Below are 14,408 nucleotides of genomic sequence, written 5' to 3'. Positions count from 1 at the left end.
ATGAATCAGTGTCCAGACCTGCCCGGCGGGATCTGTTTGCCAAGATAACAACACAATGATCGAACCCCTCAACGCTGCAGAACCTGCCACACAATTAGAGGTGATGAAAATTGATTCAGTGAATGACGTGTTTATGTGTTTTTCCACAGGAAGCAGTCATGAAGATGCCAACGACGTGATAGCTTCTGGAGGAATATGTTACAGCTGACAGTATTGTGTGTGTGTGTGTGTGTGTGTGTGTGTGTGTGTGTGTGTGTGTGTGTGTGTGTGTGTGTGTGTCTGTGTGTGTGTGTGTGTGTGTGTGTGTGTGTGTGTGTGTGTGTGTGTTTATGTGCATATCAGGATCTAATGGGTGGCAGATCACTCATCCGTGAAGAGAGATCGGCGCTCTTTGTCTCCACATGAATTTTCATGCATTTAGCCATGTGTGTAACTCAAGCTATACCAACAAGACGTATTCTAATGCTGGTCATTTAGCCTATTAGCAATGCTCTTACCTCATTTCTTGGTGAACTCCAGTGGTGTGAAAAACAGACTACTCAACATGTGAACTTAGCTCGGTAAACTCTGGGTAATTTAAGGACCATAAAGCAATGGCAGCTGATGCAGCACAAACGGGCTGGCAGTGAGACCCTACAAACCTCGGGGCACGTAGTCGGTCCCAGTTCACTTGAGGACCCATGAGCTGAGGATCAAGAAAACGAATATTTAAAGAAGGGAGAACACAGAATTCATATATATTTATAAATAGGTAAACATTAGGGGAGTAATACAGCTCCTAATACATAATTTACGCAGAATTCAGATAAGACAAATACACTTTTATACAGAACCCTATATTTTACACAGCACAGAGGAAGAATTTAAGGAACAGGGCTGTAGATGTTTATCCACCCTGCATTCAGAAATTTCCAACAATTTGGGTTTAAAAAAAAAAAATCTGTCGTTTAAATTTGACTGGAGTATAAGATAAAATATGTCATATTGTTTATTTAGATAAACAATATGATGTTGATGTGTGACAGTTAGTAAGTACTGTGTGATGCTGCCCCCCTGTGGCCAGTTTTCATGATAACAATAAATAAGTCTTTTTATTTTATTTTATTTTATTTTATTTTATTTTATTTTATTTTATTTTATTTTATTTTATTTTATTTAAGACATTTTTACACAAGAAGTGCTTTACTATGAAATGTAAAATCTTGTGTTACTAAGAAATCTCTTTTTGGTTACAAAAAAGAAAACAGATTTATTTAGACTAATTATAACGGGCAGTTTTTACAGCCTACAACCTCCTGTGTCACTGGGTCGCTGAACAGTCTCAACAGTTGGTGAAGTCAACATAGGATTCAAAGGCATGGCTCAGCGGTCACAAAAAGTCAGTACAAAAACTGTCAGGCAGCAGGACGGGAGGAAGGGTAAGGGAGAATCCAGAAGACAAAGCAATCACATGAACACCAGGAAAGGACTGCAAACCTGGTGGGTGGGTGCAAGCAAAATACACTAGCAAGAAAGAAAGAAAAAAAAACTGTGACGGCAGGTAAACACAGTGCAGGAAATCACCCTTGGTCAGAATGGACATGAAATAAGACAAGTGAAAAAGAGAAACAAATAAACAAGCAAAAAAAAAACCCAACAACCAAACAAGTGTGACAAGATAAGGCTTTTTATGACTCTGGAGGGAACTTGTGTAACAGATGTGTAATAAAAATATGAGGGATGTTAAAAAGGACTTGGTTGCAGAGATAAGTGCATAAGTTTAGGAGTGGCTCCTAAACTGTTCTACTGCTCATAAGTCTCCTAAATTTATGGAAGTGCAGTACTAAACTGCTGGATTACCCCCATTAAAATCACTGTAGCATGTACAATCTGTATATGTCAGCAAAGCACAATCTGCCCATTTAAAATCCATTCATCAGCTCATAAGCTACAACACAGTATCCCACTACTGACCTCAAACATCAGCTGTGAAGGGCCGTAGACAAAACTAAATTAGGCGCAGAGTTAGATCCATCCTCTTATGTCCCCTGGGGGCTCGAACATCACCTTGAACCCAGCAAAAGATTGTGTGAAGCCTTGCCAAGCTTATGAACATGACCTGGGGAGTGTGTATGAGGGATGGGGGAGGAGGGTGAGAGGATGGAGGGTAGATAAAGGGGATGCTGCTCTCTCCATCACAAAAAAAGATAAATGATCCACAGACAGATGGCACTCAACATCACTGCCATATTCAGATAGTTTCCAGTTACAACAACCTGAATCTGGATCAGCGGATGCTTATGGTTACACTTGTGTCACTTGATGAATGAGACAGTGTTGACCCCTGAATGATCCCTGCAACAGCATGACTTCTATTGCTTTAATTCACTAATAAAAACCCACTTTATCACGACAGCAAGCACTTTTTTTGTTTCTTGTAGGAACCACATGGAAGTCTTAGAGCTTAAAATTAAGAGATAGAATTAGATTTGACTTATTGATCAGTAAACCACACCAGTATTATCTACATAATAATCAGGTCCCCTTCTCTTACTTATGTTGTGAGAAACATCCAGGGTGCAGCGTGGATGGAGACACAGCATGAGAGTGCAGTTGCCAAGACCTGACCTTGAACTGGAAGCAAATTGGACTGTATAACCCATTATGGGTTATACATGGGGGGAAGAAGAAAGTACACTAGGAAACATAATATGTAATGAAGTCTTGAAAACAAGGATGGAAAAACAGGTGGTGATATGAATTTCAGCTGCATCTGACACCGTAGGTCTTCTGGGCCACACAAGAACTGTGATGTGTTATATTAAGACCGGGAGAACAAAATACTTTAGGGCTTATCTGTAATTAGAATTTTAAGGAGATACATATTTTATACACAGAAAAAACTGTGCACACAGTTCTGAAAATGGAAACTCATTTAACAACACTTTAACCCTAAGCACAATTCCACTGGTCTCACTCAAATAACATTGTGGAGGTTTTGCAAATCTCCAAACACAAACTGCATCATTTAGTACACTTTGTTCACCTAGAGACACAGGCATACAACACCCTGATTACCAATTAGTTTCACTCATGTTGCATCCGTTCATCTCAATTGGAAGAATCATTCAATTGTGTATGGATGTAAATATGTAGCATAGCCGCATGAAGCTAAAACATAGATCAATTGATCACATCAGTGTTTATTATGATACTCTATAAGACAGACATATAATTGCTGTGCATAGGCTGTTGTTTTGATGCAAGAAATTCGTTTCGAGAAGAGAGAGCACACCGTTGAGTGCTGTGTTTCATTTGTTAAGAGGTGTGTGGATTTTTGACAAACTCTTTAAGTCTTTTCAGTCTGTGTTTGGAGCATTGAAAAACTGAGCCACAGTTTTTAGAGATGTGTTTAAATGTTTTGGAAAAAACTGCAATTTGAAATCCAGTTGTAAGTTACAATGAATTACCTTAAAAAGTGACATATAAGTTCAGGGTGGAGCAGCCTAAGTGGTCTCTGCATAAAAAGGTTACACTACAGTTATGCTGAACTAGGATACAGAATACAGAATTTCAACTTAACTACTACTCTACTCTGAGTCTTGGGACTTTGAAGATATTCAGTTAAAAGATTTTTAATGGTTCACAAATTTGAACTAACTGCTGTTCATGTAAAATTGGTGGATTTTTGCTGAAAATATTCTCATTTGGAGCAATATAACATGCTGTTGTATGCTTAGATAGTTGGTTGGATTAGTTTGATTTTGACTTAGTATATCACACTAGGAGATATGTCTTGTTCCTATGGGACAAGTCACTCCTTGTTTTCATTTCTGTAACAGTAGGAAAATGTAACTGTAATGAAAATGTTAATGATTGGAAAATATAGCAACAGACTATGACAAATTTACATTCCAAATTTTCTGAAGGAGTTTTTTTTGTAATTAAATAATTAATTCTCAAGCAGTGCTTTTTTTTCTTTTTTTCTTCATGTAAATTATTGTTTCACATTTAAATTTACATCAGATATCCCCTAATTAAATGGCAACTTTCAAAGAAGTTTAGAGCTGTTACAGAGTTCGGCATCATCCATTCCTTACCTCTGTATGAACTCGGGTGTGTTGCTGTTCTGACTGCCGATTATACTTTGGTAGAGCCTTCATGTTAAAGTCACCACACTAATTCACTTTTCTCTGCCTTTATTTCTAGCAAGTAAGACAAAAGTTTGATTTGATTTCAGTCCCTCACAAAGATTTGCATTTATGTGTATCTAGTGTGTAAACTTGGGTGTATTGCTATGTAAATGTTTCATACTCTACATGTATAATTAGGATGCATTTAAAAATAATAACATTAACATTTTGTATTTATTAATAAACATCATATAATCACATAAAGCTTAATAATAAACTACATAACATGGATTAAAAAAATTAAACTGATGCAGTGTCACAAACCTTTCCCTTAAAGAAAAAAAGAAGAAAAAAGAAGGACTCATTTCTCCTAAAAAAGTGTCTTCAAAGGTTTTCGGTAAGCAGGTTATCCCAAGCAGTTTGGAAAGCTTTGCCACAATTTCTCATTGTCTTCAGTCTCTTCACATAATCCCAGACTGACTATGATGTTGAGATCTGGCCTCTGCAGGGAGCGGACCAATTCTCCCGCAGGCATTGTTCTCCTGTATATTTGGGGCTGCTGTCTTCCAACAGACTTTGTGTGACTGATCAGACTCTGACATAAACTTTTGCACAGTAATACAGTTTTCGTATATATTTGCTTTCTATTTTTTAAATAAGTCTTTCAATAAGCACTATTCAGAACTGACCACATATTTGTGTTTTATGGCATATATACAGTATATATGCCATAATTGTTTATGTGCATGCTTGCCTGCATATTTACATGTATTGACAGTAGTTTCTGTGGGTTTTTTTGTTTTGGTTCCTTTTTTGTTTTTTACTTAACCACTGGAATCACAGACAAATTATAGAATATAATATAGCTGGTATAATATATCATGTATATAATGTAGATTATACTATTTCTTTGTTCTTCCCAACATTAATGGATAAAAGTCTTTGGACTCACGAATTTCAATAAAATGTTGAATTTTATTTTATTTGAAGAATTCCTAAAAATGTCCTTTGTTTTCATCACTGACTGGTAAAGTTATTTACATTAGTATTCAGCGTTCGCAAAATAAACCTGACTTTATATACATGCACGCACAGCTAAGGTCAGCTGAAGGACAATTTTTAATTGTATCGGTCTACTCTGTCCACCACTGCAATATTCTGACATTTGAAACAATAAAGTTAACGGGGAAAGTGTAATCTAATTGTTAACTATTATATAGCAAAACGCAAATAATCAGCCAGTTAGAGGATTTAAATTATCCAAAAGCCTCGAGGCCAGAGAGCACCAGCCAACGGTCTAAGACCCCACAAAATCCTGCTATCTTTCTTTCTCTTTCTCTCTCATACACACACGCAGTGAGCCTCCCTCTAACACACAACCCTCAAAATACCCACACGTTCCTGCAGCGGAAGTTTTTAAGCAACCTTATCTGAAGCTTTATCTGAGCTGGAGATGTGCTGCAGAAAGACAGGTCAAAGGGGACCGCGGGGCTTCTGCAGGACGAAGCATTAGGGATATGAAACACATGCCAGACCTGTCATGTCCAATTTACAGTTGACAGAATAAGTTAGTATCCAGTAGGACTGAGAGTTTCACTTAATTCTGCATGCATGTTCATAATATGGCTCCTTTCTTTAAATCTCTTTTTGCAATTAATGCCATAAAAAATATGGAAACGTTCATTCTAACTGCGCATGGGCAGTCTAAATTAATCATGTCGAAAACGTTTCCCTCACGTTCTGAGCCTCCCCGAAGCGCGTTTACTTTATTTAACCAATTATTACGACAAGAGCCAGGCCAGTGTTGACTCTCGCTGGGCCCGAGAAAGATTTTATGGCCATTCATCAGCTCGCGAGGCGCACAAATAGTCTTTAAAACTATAAACACAATCGCTGGATCGGAGACGGGGGGACCCATTTACCCCGTGGCTGCGCTAAACGCTGAAGATAAAACAAACGATAATACTGTCTGTCTCCTGTGACCGTCTCCACAGGCATTAATAGGAGGTTTAGTGCCAATGGTGCGAGGGGGAACCCCTGTAGGTTACGCGTCATTACGCACAGCTGTCTCTATTTCACTGCTGACAGCTAAAGTCATATTGCCCACATTATCATTGTTAAATTAAGAACTAAATGATTGTATGCTTAATTGATATCTCAGTGCGCCTGTATTTAACAGGACAGAGAAGATGCACAGAAAATTTAAACCCGGCTGAACGAATTGGGACTTTCTGACTGCCTTAAGACTAAAGTGTCACACATGACACTTTTTTAGGATAACCTGGCCTGCAGCTTGGGTGGGAGCTTGTTGTCATCTGTTATCACGTCCCGATAAGACAGACAGCGTCTCCAAAAATCTCTTAGAGGCAGACAGCAGAGTGTGTCACTCCTGGTTTCAGGTTCCTTGTTCAGGGACCCAACCTGTTGTCTGCTTCCCTCCTTCTTGACGCTTGTCTGCTCTGTTTCCCCTCGGAAGAGCCACGGGCCGACACCCCAAGCACACACGCGCGGACGACCATCTAGGCGCATTAATGGATTTTGATTCCACCCAGAAAGTTAAACAATGCAACTCAGTGGTCGCTAATGCAAGTTTTTGATGTGCATGTCAGATAAATTATTTATTTGGTACTTGAAGACCTGTATAAACATCCGGAGCTTGCATTGTGCGTAATGGACTACAGCAGTGCTAAACACTATCTGGCGAGATGGATACTTCATTTAGAAGCTTTATAAACCAGTGACATCCTCAATCAAAGCACAATAAGATGTGTTTCTGTTTCCAACAGGATGAAAGGATGAACTGATTTAGTGGAATATTTACAGCAATCCTATTTGCTCTGGGCAGAGTATAAAGGCTGGTTAAGCAGGCTACTTTGCTGCAAATTAAGAAACAGGACTATGACCAACATCAGGCCTAACATGCAGCCTACCAGACATCACTTTACGTCAGTAAATGGGAGTACCAGAGCTCAAGGTCCCACTGGATCCCCCCCGTCCCTCCCTCATTCTCTGCGTCACTGAAAGGAGGGAGAGAGAGGGGCCAAGAAAAAAGTTTGGAGTCAGAGTTGACATTCAAAATGCACACTTCACTCAAGAACAGTCCGGTATACCAAACTTATACGTAAATCCATTACACACTGTCAAGAAGGAAAGGTGGGTTTTTTTGTTTGGGGTTTTTTTTTTGGTGACTTCTTTTTGGCCTCCATGTGACAGATTAACAGATTATTTTATTTTTCTGGTTTTTGGCAATGTTTCCCAGCCCTAGCACGTCCACTCCCTTCTCTGTTAAGGATATATTAAACTTGGAGCAGACTCATGACGTTCTGGCGTCTTCTTTGGACGATTGTTCTCGCATGGACTGCTGCACCGTGGCGACATCCTCCTCCTCCTCTTGTATGCTGGGCCGAATGAAGCAGGAGCCTCTCCGGGACATCTCGTCCACCGCCGCCTCGCTTCTTGTAGAGGACACACACGACTCCAGAGCCGGCAGAGGCAATGCACTTAACTTTGCTTCTACCTTTTATGGCAAATCCCTCATGGAGATGGAAATAGATAAGGATGGAAAATCTGATGCGTTTGAGGGGAAAAGAAGAAAAGGTGAGCTGAAGAAAGAATTGTCTTTAGTTTGGAGGCCCGTTAGGCCTGGATACACATGTGCTTGATTTGAATAATGGCAGATTCTCTAAATGTTATCTGCACTAAAGCAATAAGTACCACAAGAAAGTATACAAGGGCGGCTGGACAAAGGCCCTAAAATTAAACCTTTGAAATTTAAACATAAATGAAAGTTGGTGAACTTTAATACTGATTTGAAAATCAATTTGAAAAATGTAACAAAATCCAAACTATCACTGACATCTTTGGTATGAAATGACAAATCATAGCGTTGTGCGTAAATCATATTAGGCATGATTGGTCGCACGGATGGCCGGGGCAATCTGCCCGAACCTGTGCCAACTATTATGATCGTTATAACGGTGCAAAATAAAAAATATGAATATAAATTCCAAAATCGCGAAGAATTCTAATTCAGTTATTTCTCTGTGCTTTTTCTGTCCGTGTTTGCCTTAATCAGATGAATTCAGTGTTCCGTCAGAGTCTGTGGAGGACATAAAGGCCGAGGATCAGGACCGGCCCAAGCCTCGGAGGCGCAGGAAGCCCCGGGTCCTCTTCTCCCAGGCACAGGTGTACGAGTTGGAGCGCCGCTTCAAACAGCAGCGGTACCTTTCGGCCCCGGAGAGAGATCACCTCGCCGGGGTTCTCAAACTCACCCCGACGCAGGTGAAGATCTGGTTCCAGAACAGAAGGTACAAGTGCAAGCGGCAGAAGCAGGACCAGAGCCTGGAGATGGTGTCCCTGCCGCCGCCCAGGAGGGTGTCGGTGCCGGTGCTGGTGAGGGATGGGAAGCCCTGTCTCGCGGGTGACGCGACCAGCTACAATCCTTCCTACAGTATGGGTCACATTAACCATTTTAGTTATAACAACTACACAGCCTTCAGCAACTACACCGGCTCCAGCTGCAACACGAACTATGCATGCAATTACCCCGCAGCCGCAATGCAGACTATGCAAGGAACCTCCAGCAACGGCAACTACATGAACTTTGGGATAGGGGATTCCAGTAACGTCCAGAATACATACTCCTCCAGTAACGGGGTGTCTTCCTTACACGGCATTAGGACGTGGTAAACAAGAGAAGAAGAAGAAAAAAGGAAGTTAATTTACCTTAATAGTATTTTATGACTGCATGCGTGTATACCAACGAATTAAAACATTGAGGAGTTTGTGTAATTTACTTATATTTGATGAATTATTTCTCGTAGTTTCCGTTTGAGTTCAGCACCAGTTTTTCTCTAAACGTGTTACATTTTAAGTTATTTTCAGCGCACATTTAATTTGAGCGAAAAACAAAATAATAAATGCTATTTTTTAATTTTAAAAATTGCCAGATTTCACTTTCTATTTTTCCATACCTTCCTTAAGGTGGTTATTACATATTTCTTTTTACAAAAAGTATTTTCGGTGGAAAACAAAACAACTTACAACTTAATTATATGATATAATTGTATATATATTCTATATTATTATTGTTACTACCATTATTATTATTATCATTAAAATTTTTAGCATACAACCACGTCCTCATCGTGTCTGTTTTGGCTCTGTTATCTAACTGTACATCACAAACCCCCCCCACAAGAATTCAACTAAATCATCCAATAAAAAACTATAATTTTAACAGCACATATAATGCACACCTGTGGGTTATATACTGGTAAACATGCATAAAAATAAAATAAAAAATCTGACATCTATCAAACCACCCCATGGTTTGTTTCTGGTTAAACTGCTCAAGTACCTATTAGAAAGCTTCATTCAGTAGGCTTCAACAAGGTAAAAGGTTGTTAAATGTTTACACTTTTTTTACAACCCACTGTCAGCCGCATGTACTTTTTACACATGTTTATAAGGTTGCTTTGACTAGCCGTGACCTTGACCTTTTAAAATGTTTCAAACTGGGTTCCAATACGGAAAACCTGAAACGAATGATCTGTTTTTTATGTAGATAAATTTTATATGAATTATTTCTTCATCTTCTCTTTGTTCCTGAAAGTCAATAGTCTTATTCCCTGAACTTGGAAACATGGTGGCAAATACAAGGTGTGACCAGATCAAAGATATGTAACTTTTTATGGACAGTACACTGGATTACTGAAAATTACTGTAATATAACCTTTCGCTTTTTATTGTAACACAGCTGTTACTCTCCAATTGAACATACACCCAGTATCAAAATGATGTATTAAATACTAACAATACCAAAGCTCTATAAAGTCAAATTTACTAAATGAATGTGAAGTTGCCGAGGTCTCCCATTAGCCACCCGATCCCCGTGTTTACACCATCACTGTGGTGTCGTGTACACTTCAGAGACCTCTGCCCACTTATCCAGATACAAACCCAAACACTCAATTGTCAGTATCTTGGTGCTAAATGCAAGAATGGCCCAATTTGCTTGACAGAGAGCCAAAGGCTTTGTCTAAGTGTGCGGCTATACGAACAGGCTGGAAATTGGCTGTGTCCAACTGCCGCCACTTTACACAAGTAAGAGATGCTTAGGCATCTCTCAGGTCTCTTCACACATACTCTATTGTCTGCTATCTTACTGTAAACAATACAGTGACAAATGCACATTTGAGACACACTAAAGAAGACGGGAGCCACTGTGTTTATTAATAATTAGTGATGACATTTACAAATAATAAAAATGAAACAGCAATGCCAGGCAATTGCCCAAAGGGTGGCAAGGTCATGTGGCTTCTCTGGCCACCCTCTCCTCTGTAGTGTTGAAAAGGGAACGTCAGATAACAGCGCCACACAAACCTAAAAATATCCCTCACCCTCCACTCACGCTGGAAAGGGAGAGGGAAACAGGTTGGAATAATCTGCTTTTCCGGGTCTTATCTGAAGAAAGGCAGGGCTGCATGCTGTCCTATCTCTGCCAGTGTGAACACTGCTGGTGCTTTTCGGAGCTTTTCTGCTCTGCTGCAGAGCCACACCGGCAGAGACGGAGCAGACTCGCCTTTAGACAATAATTCTGATGGCAAAAGAACCAAACGGGACAGGCAGAAAAAAAAAAAAAAAGAGACGGAGCAGACTGCATCCAGTCTTACACTTAATAAAGGGTTTTTTTTTTTTACTTTGATTTGCATGCCAAGTGAATAAACATAGGGACAGTTAGAAGTGTATATAAACCCTACGAGTGCTGTTCAAGTAGGAAAACACAGTGAGGAGTGAGTGCAATTGAGCCTGAATCATAATAAAGTTAAAAAGTACTTAAATATTCTTTTCACATAAACAACATTAATTCATCATTACGGAGTACAGTAATGTAAGTTGCACAGTGCATTCCGACAAATAGCATTTACATATAAAGCTGGAACGTTATTAACAGTAATTGTGGGAAACTGGATCGTGGTAAATGGCTTGGTTTCCACTGGTGATGCAAAAACATGTACAGGCCTTGTTTTGATCCCAAATATATATGTCTGTAATATAATGTACTTACATAGCATTTTTTGCCTTGAATTAACAGTAATTAATAGCATTGCATGCTACTTTAATAGTTCAGTGATTGACTTGCCAATAAAAAAAACAGTTGAAGCTAAAAATGACTTTTCTTTTTTCCAAATGAAACCATGATATTCCTCATACTGTACCATATTTCATGTTTCATAATAATCAGCAAACAAGTTTCCCTCACACAAAGACACGTTTTACATCCTGAAGCCAAAATAATTTTTTTCCTTTAGTCTGCCTCTGAGCTGCAGGCCTGTAGATCGCTCTCCCTCTGCGTGGACAATATTTCACTCTCAGCAGCGTCTCAGTTCAGTCAAGTAAGCAGTTCGCATTCCGCCGTGCAGACGGCGTAATGCGTCTAGCATGACACGCAGCATTCAGAGTTGTTTAAATCATTCCCACTGACTATGGAAAGTACCATTCGTGCTCACGGGAGAACCCTTCTGGTCTACAGGAAGGGGAACAGTCTCTTCTTTAGGATGTAGAGGACTGTTGCGAGAAACAGAGCTAACGCCAGGAAGATGAGCAGCTTGTCGGTGAGCTCCCTCCGGTTGTACTTGGTGATGAGTTTTCTCCCAATCTGAATGGTCCCTGTCATGGTCTTAAACTCATCATTTGTCTCTTGGATTGTTCTGGAGGAGGTTGCTTTAAACAGAAAAGAAAAAAAATGTGGGGCTACACATTTGTCACTGATATAAATAGACATTATATTGCGAGCGTGCGCATTAACACAGTGTAACCTGTTAAATTACTCTCAGTAAACAAGAATGCTTTAATGCCATTTAAAATTAAACAAGTATATCAAAACAACAGGATACTGTTCATTCACCAACCTAGTGACGTTATGGTCTCCTCGCTCTGCTGAACTTGCTGGGCCATCATTCGGCTGATGCTCATAAGATTTTCGGTGATGTCGCTGGTGGTCTGGGCCAGACCCTCTTTGGTCATCTTCCTGATTTAAAAAGAATGCATGCAAACAGAATGCATCACATAATAATAATAATAATAATAATAATATCTCTTTATTTGAAAATAAAGAGATAAATAAATAAAAGCGATACACAGCAATACAAGTTAAAAACACAATAACAAGTTAAAAACATAATAAAAGTTAAAAACAATAAAAATTTTAAAAACTAAATGGCATAGAATTAAGACATGTAGGATAGGGTGAACAAGTGGGTCTTCAACTTAGCTTTAAAAACCTCCACCGAGCATGCCTGCCTAATATCTTGAGGGAGATTGTGCCACGGGCACGTAAAGAATAAGCACGCTCCCCGATAGTCTTTTTTCTTTGCATTTAAGCAAACGTTGCTTAAGTGCAAAGCTGAGATTTAGTGGTCTTTAAATATTAGGACAATCTTCAGCTCACCTCTGTCTCACAGAATCATCAGCTCCATTAAGAAGGGCCTGCTTTTCCATGTTGTCGATTGTAAGTTTGCTGGCCAGGTTGGCTTTCCTCCAGGTTGTCTGGTTACTGCAAAAAATACAAAAAACAAAATTAATAAACTTTTATTAAGTAGGCTTTTAAAGTGTTAAAGTGGGCTAAAGGCATTACCTGAGCATCTGTTTTCTGTGGCCTTCTACCTGAGTCATCAAGGCTTGCTTGTCTGACTCTTTGTCCTGCTCCATTGCCATCTGATCCAAGTCCTAACATGGAAGCAAAACAATCACAAGGGCTTACAATTAAAAGGAAAAAAAGTTCAAGCAACCGATGCACAGCCTATTAATTGGGATTAGGTGACGTATGAAAAACCTCTCACCTGAATCCGTAGTCTTAAGCTGAGGAAGTTCTTTTTCACTTCTCCATTTAATTCTGTCAGCTTGCTTTGAGGGCCTGTGCACTCACTGATATCCTGGTAAAATGTTGAACCAAGGATAAAAGTCATGACATTTCATTGCTACACTGCTGTTACTGTTCACATGTTGAAACGACAGCTGTTCTGCATATTAACACTGCTTTCTCAAGCTGAACTGTGGAATTCGTATTGTTTTAGACCTCCTCCTCACCTTTTAACTATTTTCACTTTTTCCTGCAAAGTGGATTTTTTAAATGTATTTATTTATTGGCACTTCCCCCCAAATTAACCAGGTTTCTAATATTTTTTGACAAGTTTTGCAGAATAGAGTTTAACTTACCCATTTATATTTAAATATGCTCTAAAATCACTTTAAAATATGAATAGTTTCTACCAAATATGGTCCTACACTGCCTTGTGCTTACTAGTGTCGCAAAAGTGAGACACTTGATCCGGTACATGTTTGGAAAATAATGCTTGATTTTCCAGCGTGCCTTTTATTGAATTGCTTTTCTGCCCATTGACTACTTGAAAAAGATTAACGAAGGTACATTTTTATTTAGGTCCATAACTTACATTATCCTTCGTTTAAATGAAAACATCTAAATACCTGCTGCCAGAAAGATAAATATATTTTTAAAAATACAGTTTAAATACAGGTGATGTACCAAAAAGTGATCTCAGATGTGTTTTTATGGCATGTATTCTTTTTGCTTATAATGTAAACGGGCTGCAGTCAACGGGATTTACGAAGGGGTTATATATAAAATAAAGAAGTGACCTGTTTTGGGAGGATCATCATTTGCAACCGTTTAAACATCGGCAATCCTTTTTTGGTATATACCGGAAATCACTAGTTGGTGCAACACAACACCGGCTGGTTATCTACATTATTATTACAACATCTTGTTCGTAAAAACTTGGCTGAAAATATTCTTTTTTACAGCCTCTTTGTAACTTTGATAGAAAATGTTCCGGTGCAGGCTTTCGGAGACGGTCGCTACACCTCATAAAATCAGGCCAAGTTAATACAACTCCGCTATGTGACACGCTCAAAAACTAACGTGTCCTGTCGCAGCACTAAGCAGTCTTACCAAAGAAATATTCGCACCTGGATGAGAGCTTTAATTTCCAAGTCATATTTGAGTATTTCTTGTTCGCATATTCGGACGTGGACATCTGACGACGCCATGTTGCCAACGTAGCCGGCTGGAGCTACGGAAAGCAAAGAGGCCAATTTGAAGTCCGTACGTCAACGTCGCTGTTTGACGTGTTTTGTTACGCAAAAAACGTCGTTATCAATAATGACTGCATGAAAAATGTTTTATGGGGTCATTTTTTCAGAAAAACAACAGCATTTTCGATGCTCTATGAAAATATTTTAGTGGCATAAATATGTTTAATGTGTAAATGACTT

The 14,408-nt window shown here is 39.2% G+C and overlaps 2 protein-coding genes across 2 annotated transcripts; one reads left to right on the top strand and one right to left on the bottom strand.

The window, feature by feature from the left end:
- The first annotated feature begins 7,360 nt into the window (after positions 1-7,360).
- On the top strand, positions 7,361-8,801 carry nkx2-5 (NK2 homeobox 5). Its single transcript, XM_084938626.1, has 2 exons — positions 7,361-7,709; positions 8,188-8,801. The coding sequence occupies exons 1-2, from the start codon at positions 7,361-7,363 to the stop codon at positions 8,799-8,801; spliced, it is 963 nt and encodes a 320-aa protein (XP_084794752.1).
- A 1,517-nt stretch (positions 8,802-10,318) lies between these two features.
- bnip1a (BCL2 interacting protein 1a) lies at positions 10,319-14,345 on the bottom strand. The gene is made up of 6 exons (XM_084942182.1): positions 14,103-14,345; positions 12,956-13,048; positions 12,751-12,842; positions 12,565-12,669; positions 12,026-12,144; positions 10,319-11,837 (listed from the first exon to the last, which is right to left on the bottom strand). The coding sequence occupies exons 1-6, from the start codon at positions 14,181-14,183 to the stop codon at positions 11,641-11,643; spliced, it is 687 nt and encodes a 228-aa protein (XP_084798308.1). The 5' UTR covers positions 14,184-14,345; the 3' UTR covers positions 10,319-11,640.
- Between the last annotated feature and the right edge of the window lie 63 nt (positions 14,346-14,408).

Source organism: Perissodus microlepis, chromosome 2 (assembly GCF_051167445.1).
Source record: "Perissodus microlepis isolate ML-2025 ecotype Zambia chromosome 2, ASM5116744v1, whole genome shotgun sequence".
Lineage (NCBI taxonomy): Eukaryota > Metazoa > Chordata > Actinopteri > Cichliformes > Cichlidae > Perissodus > Perissodus microlepis.
This window is presented reverse-complemented; position numbering and strand designations above follow the sequence as displayed.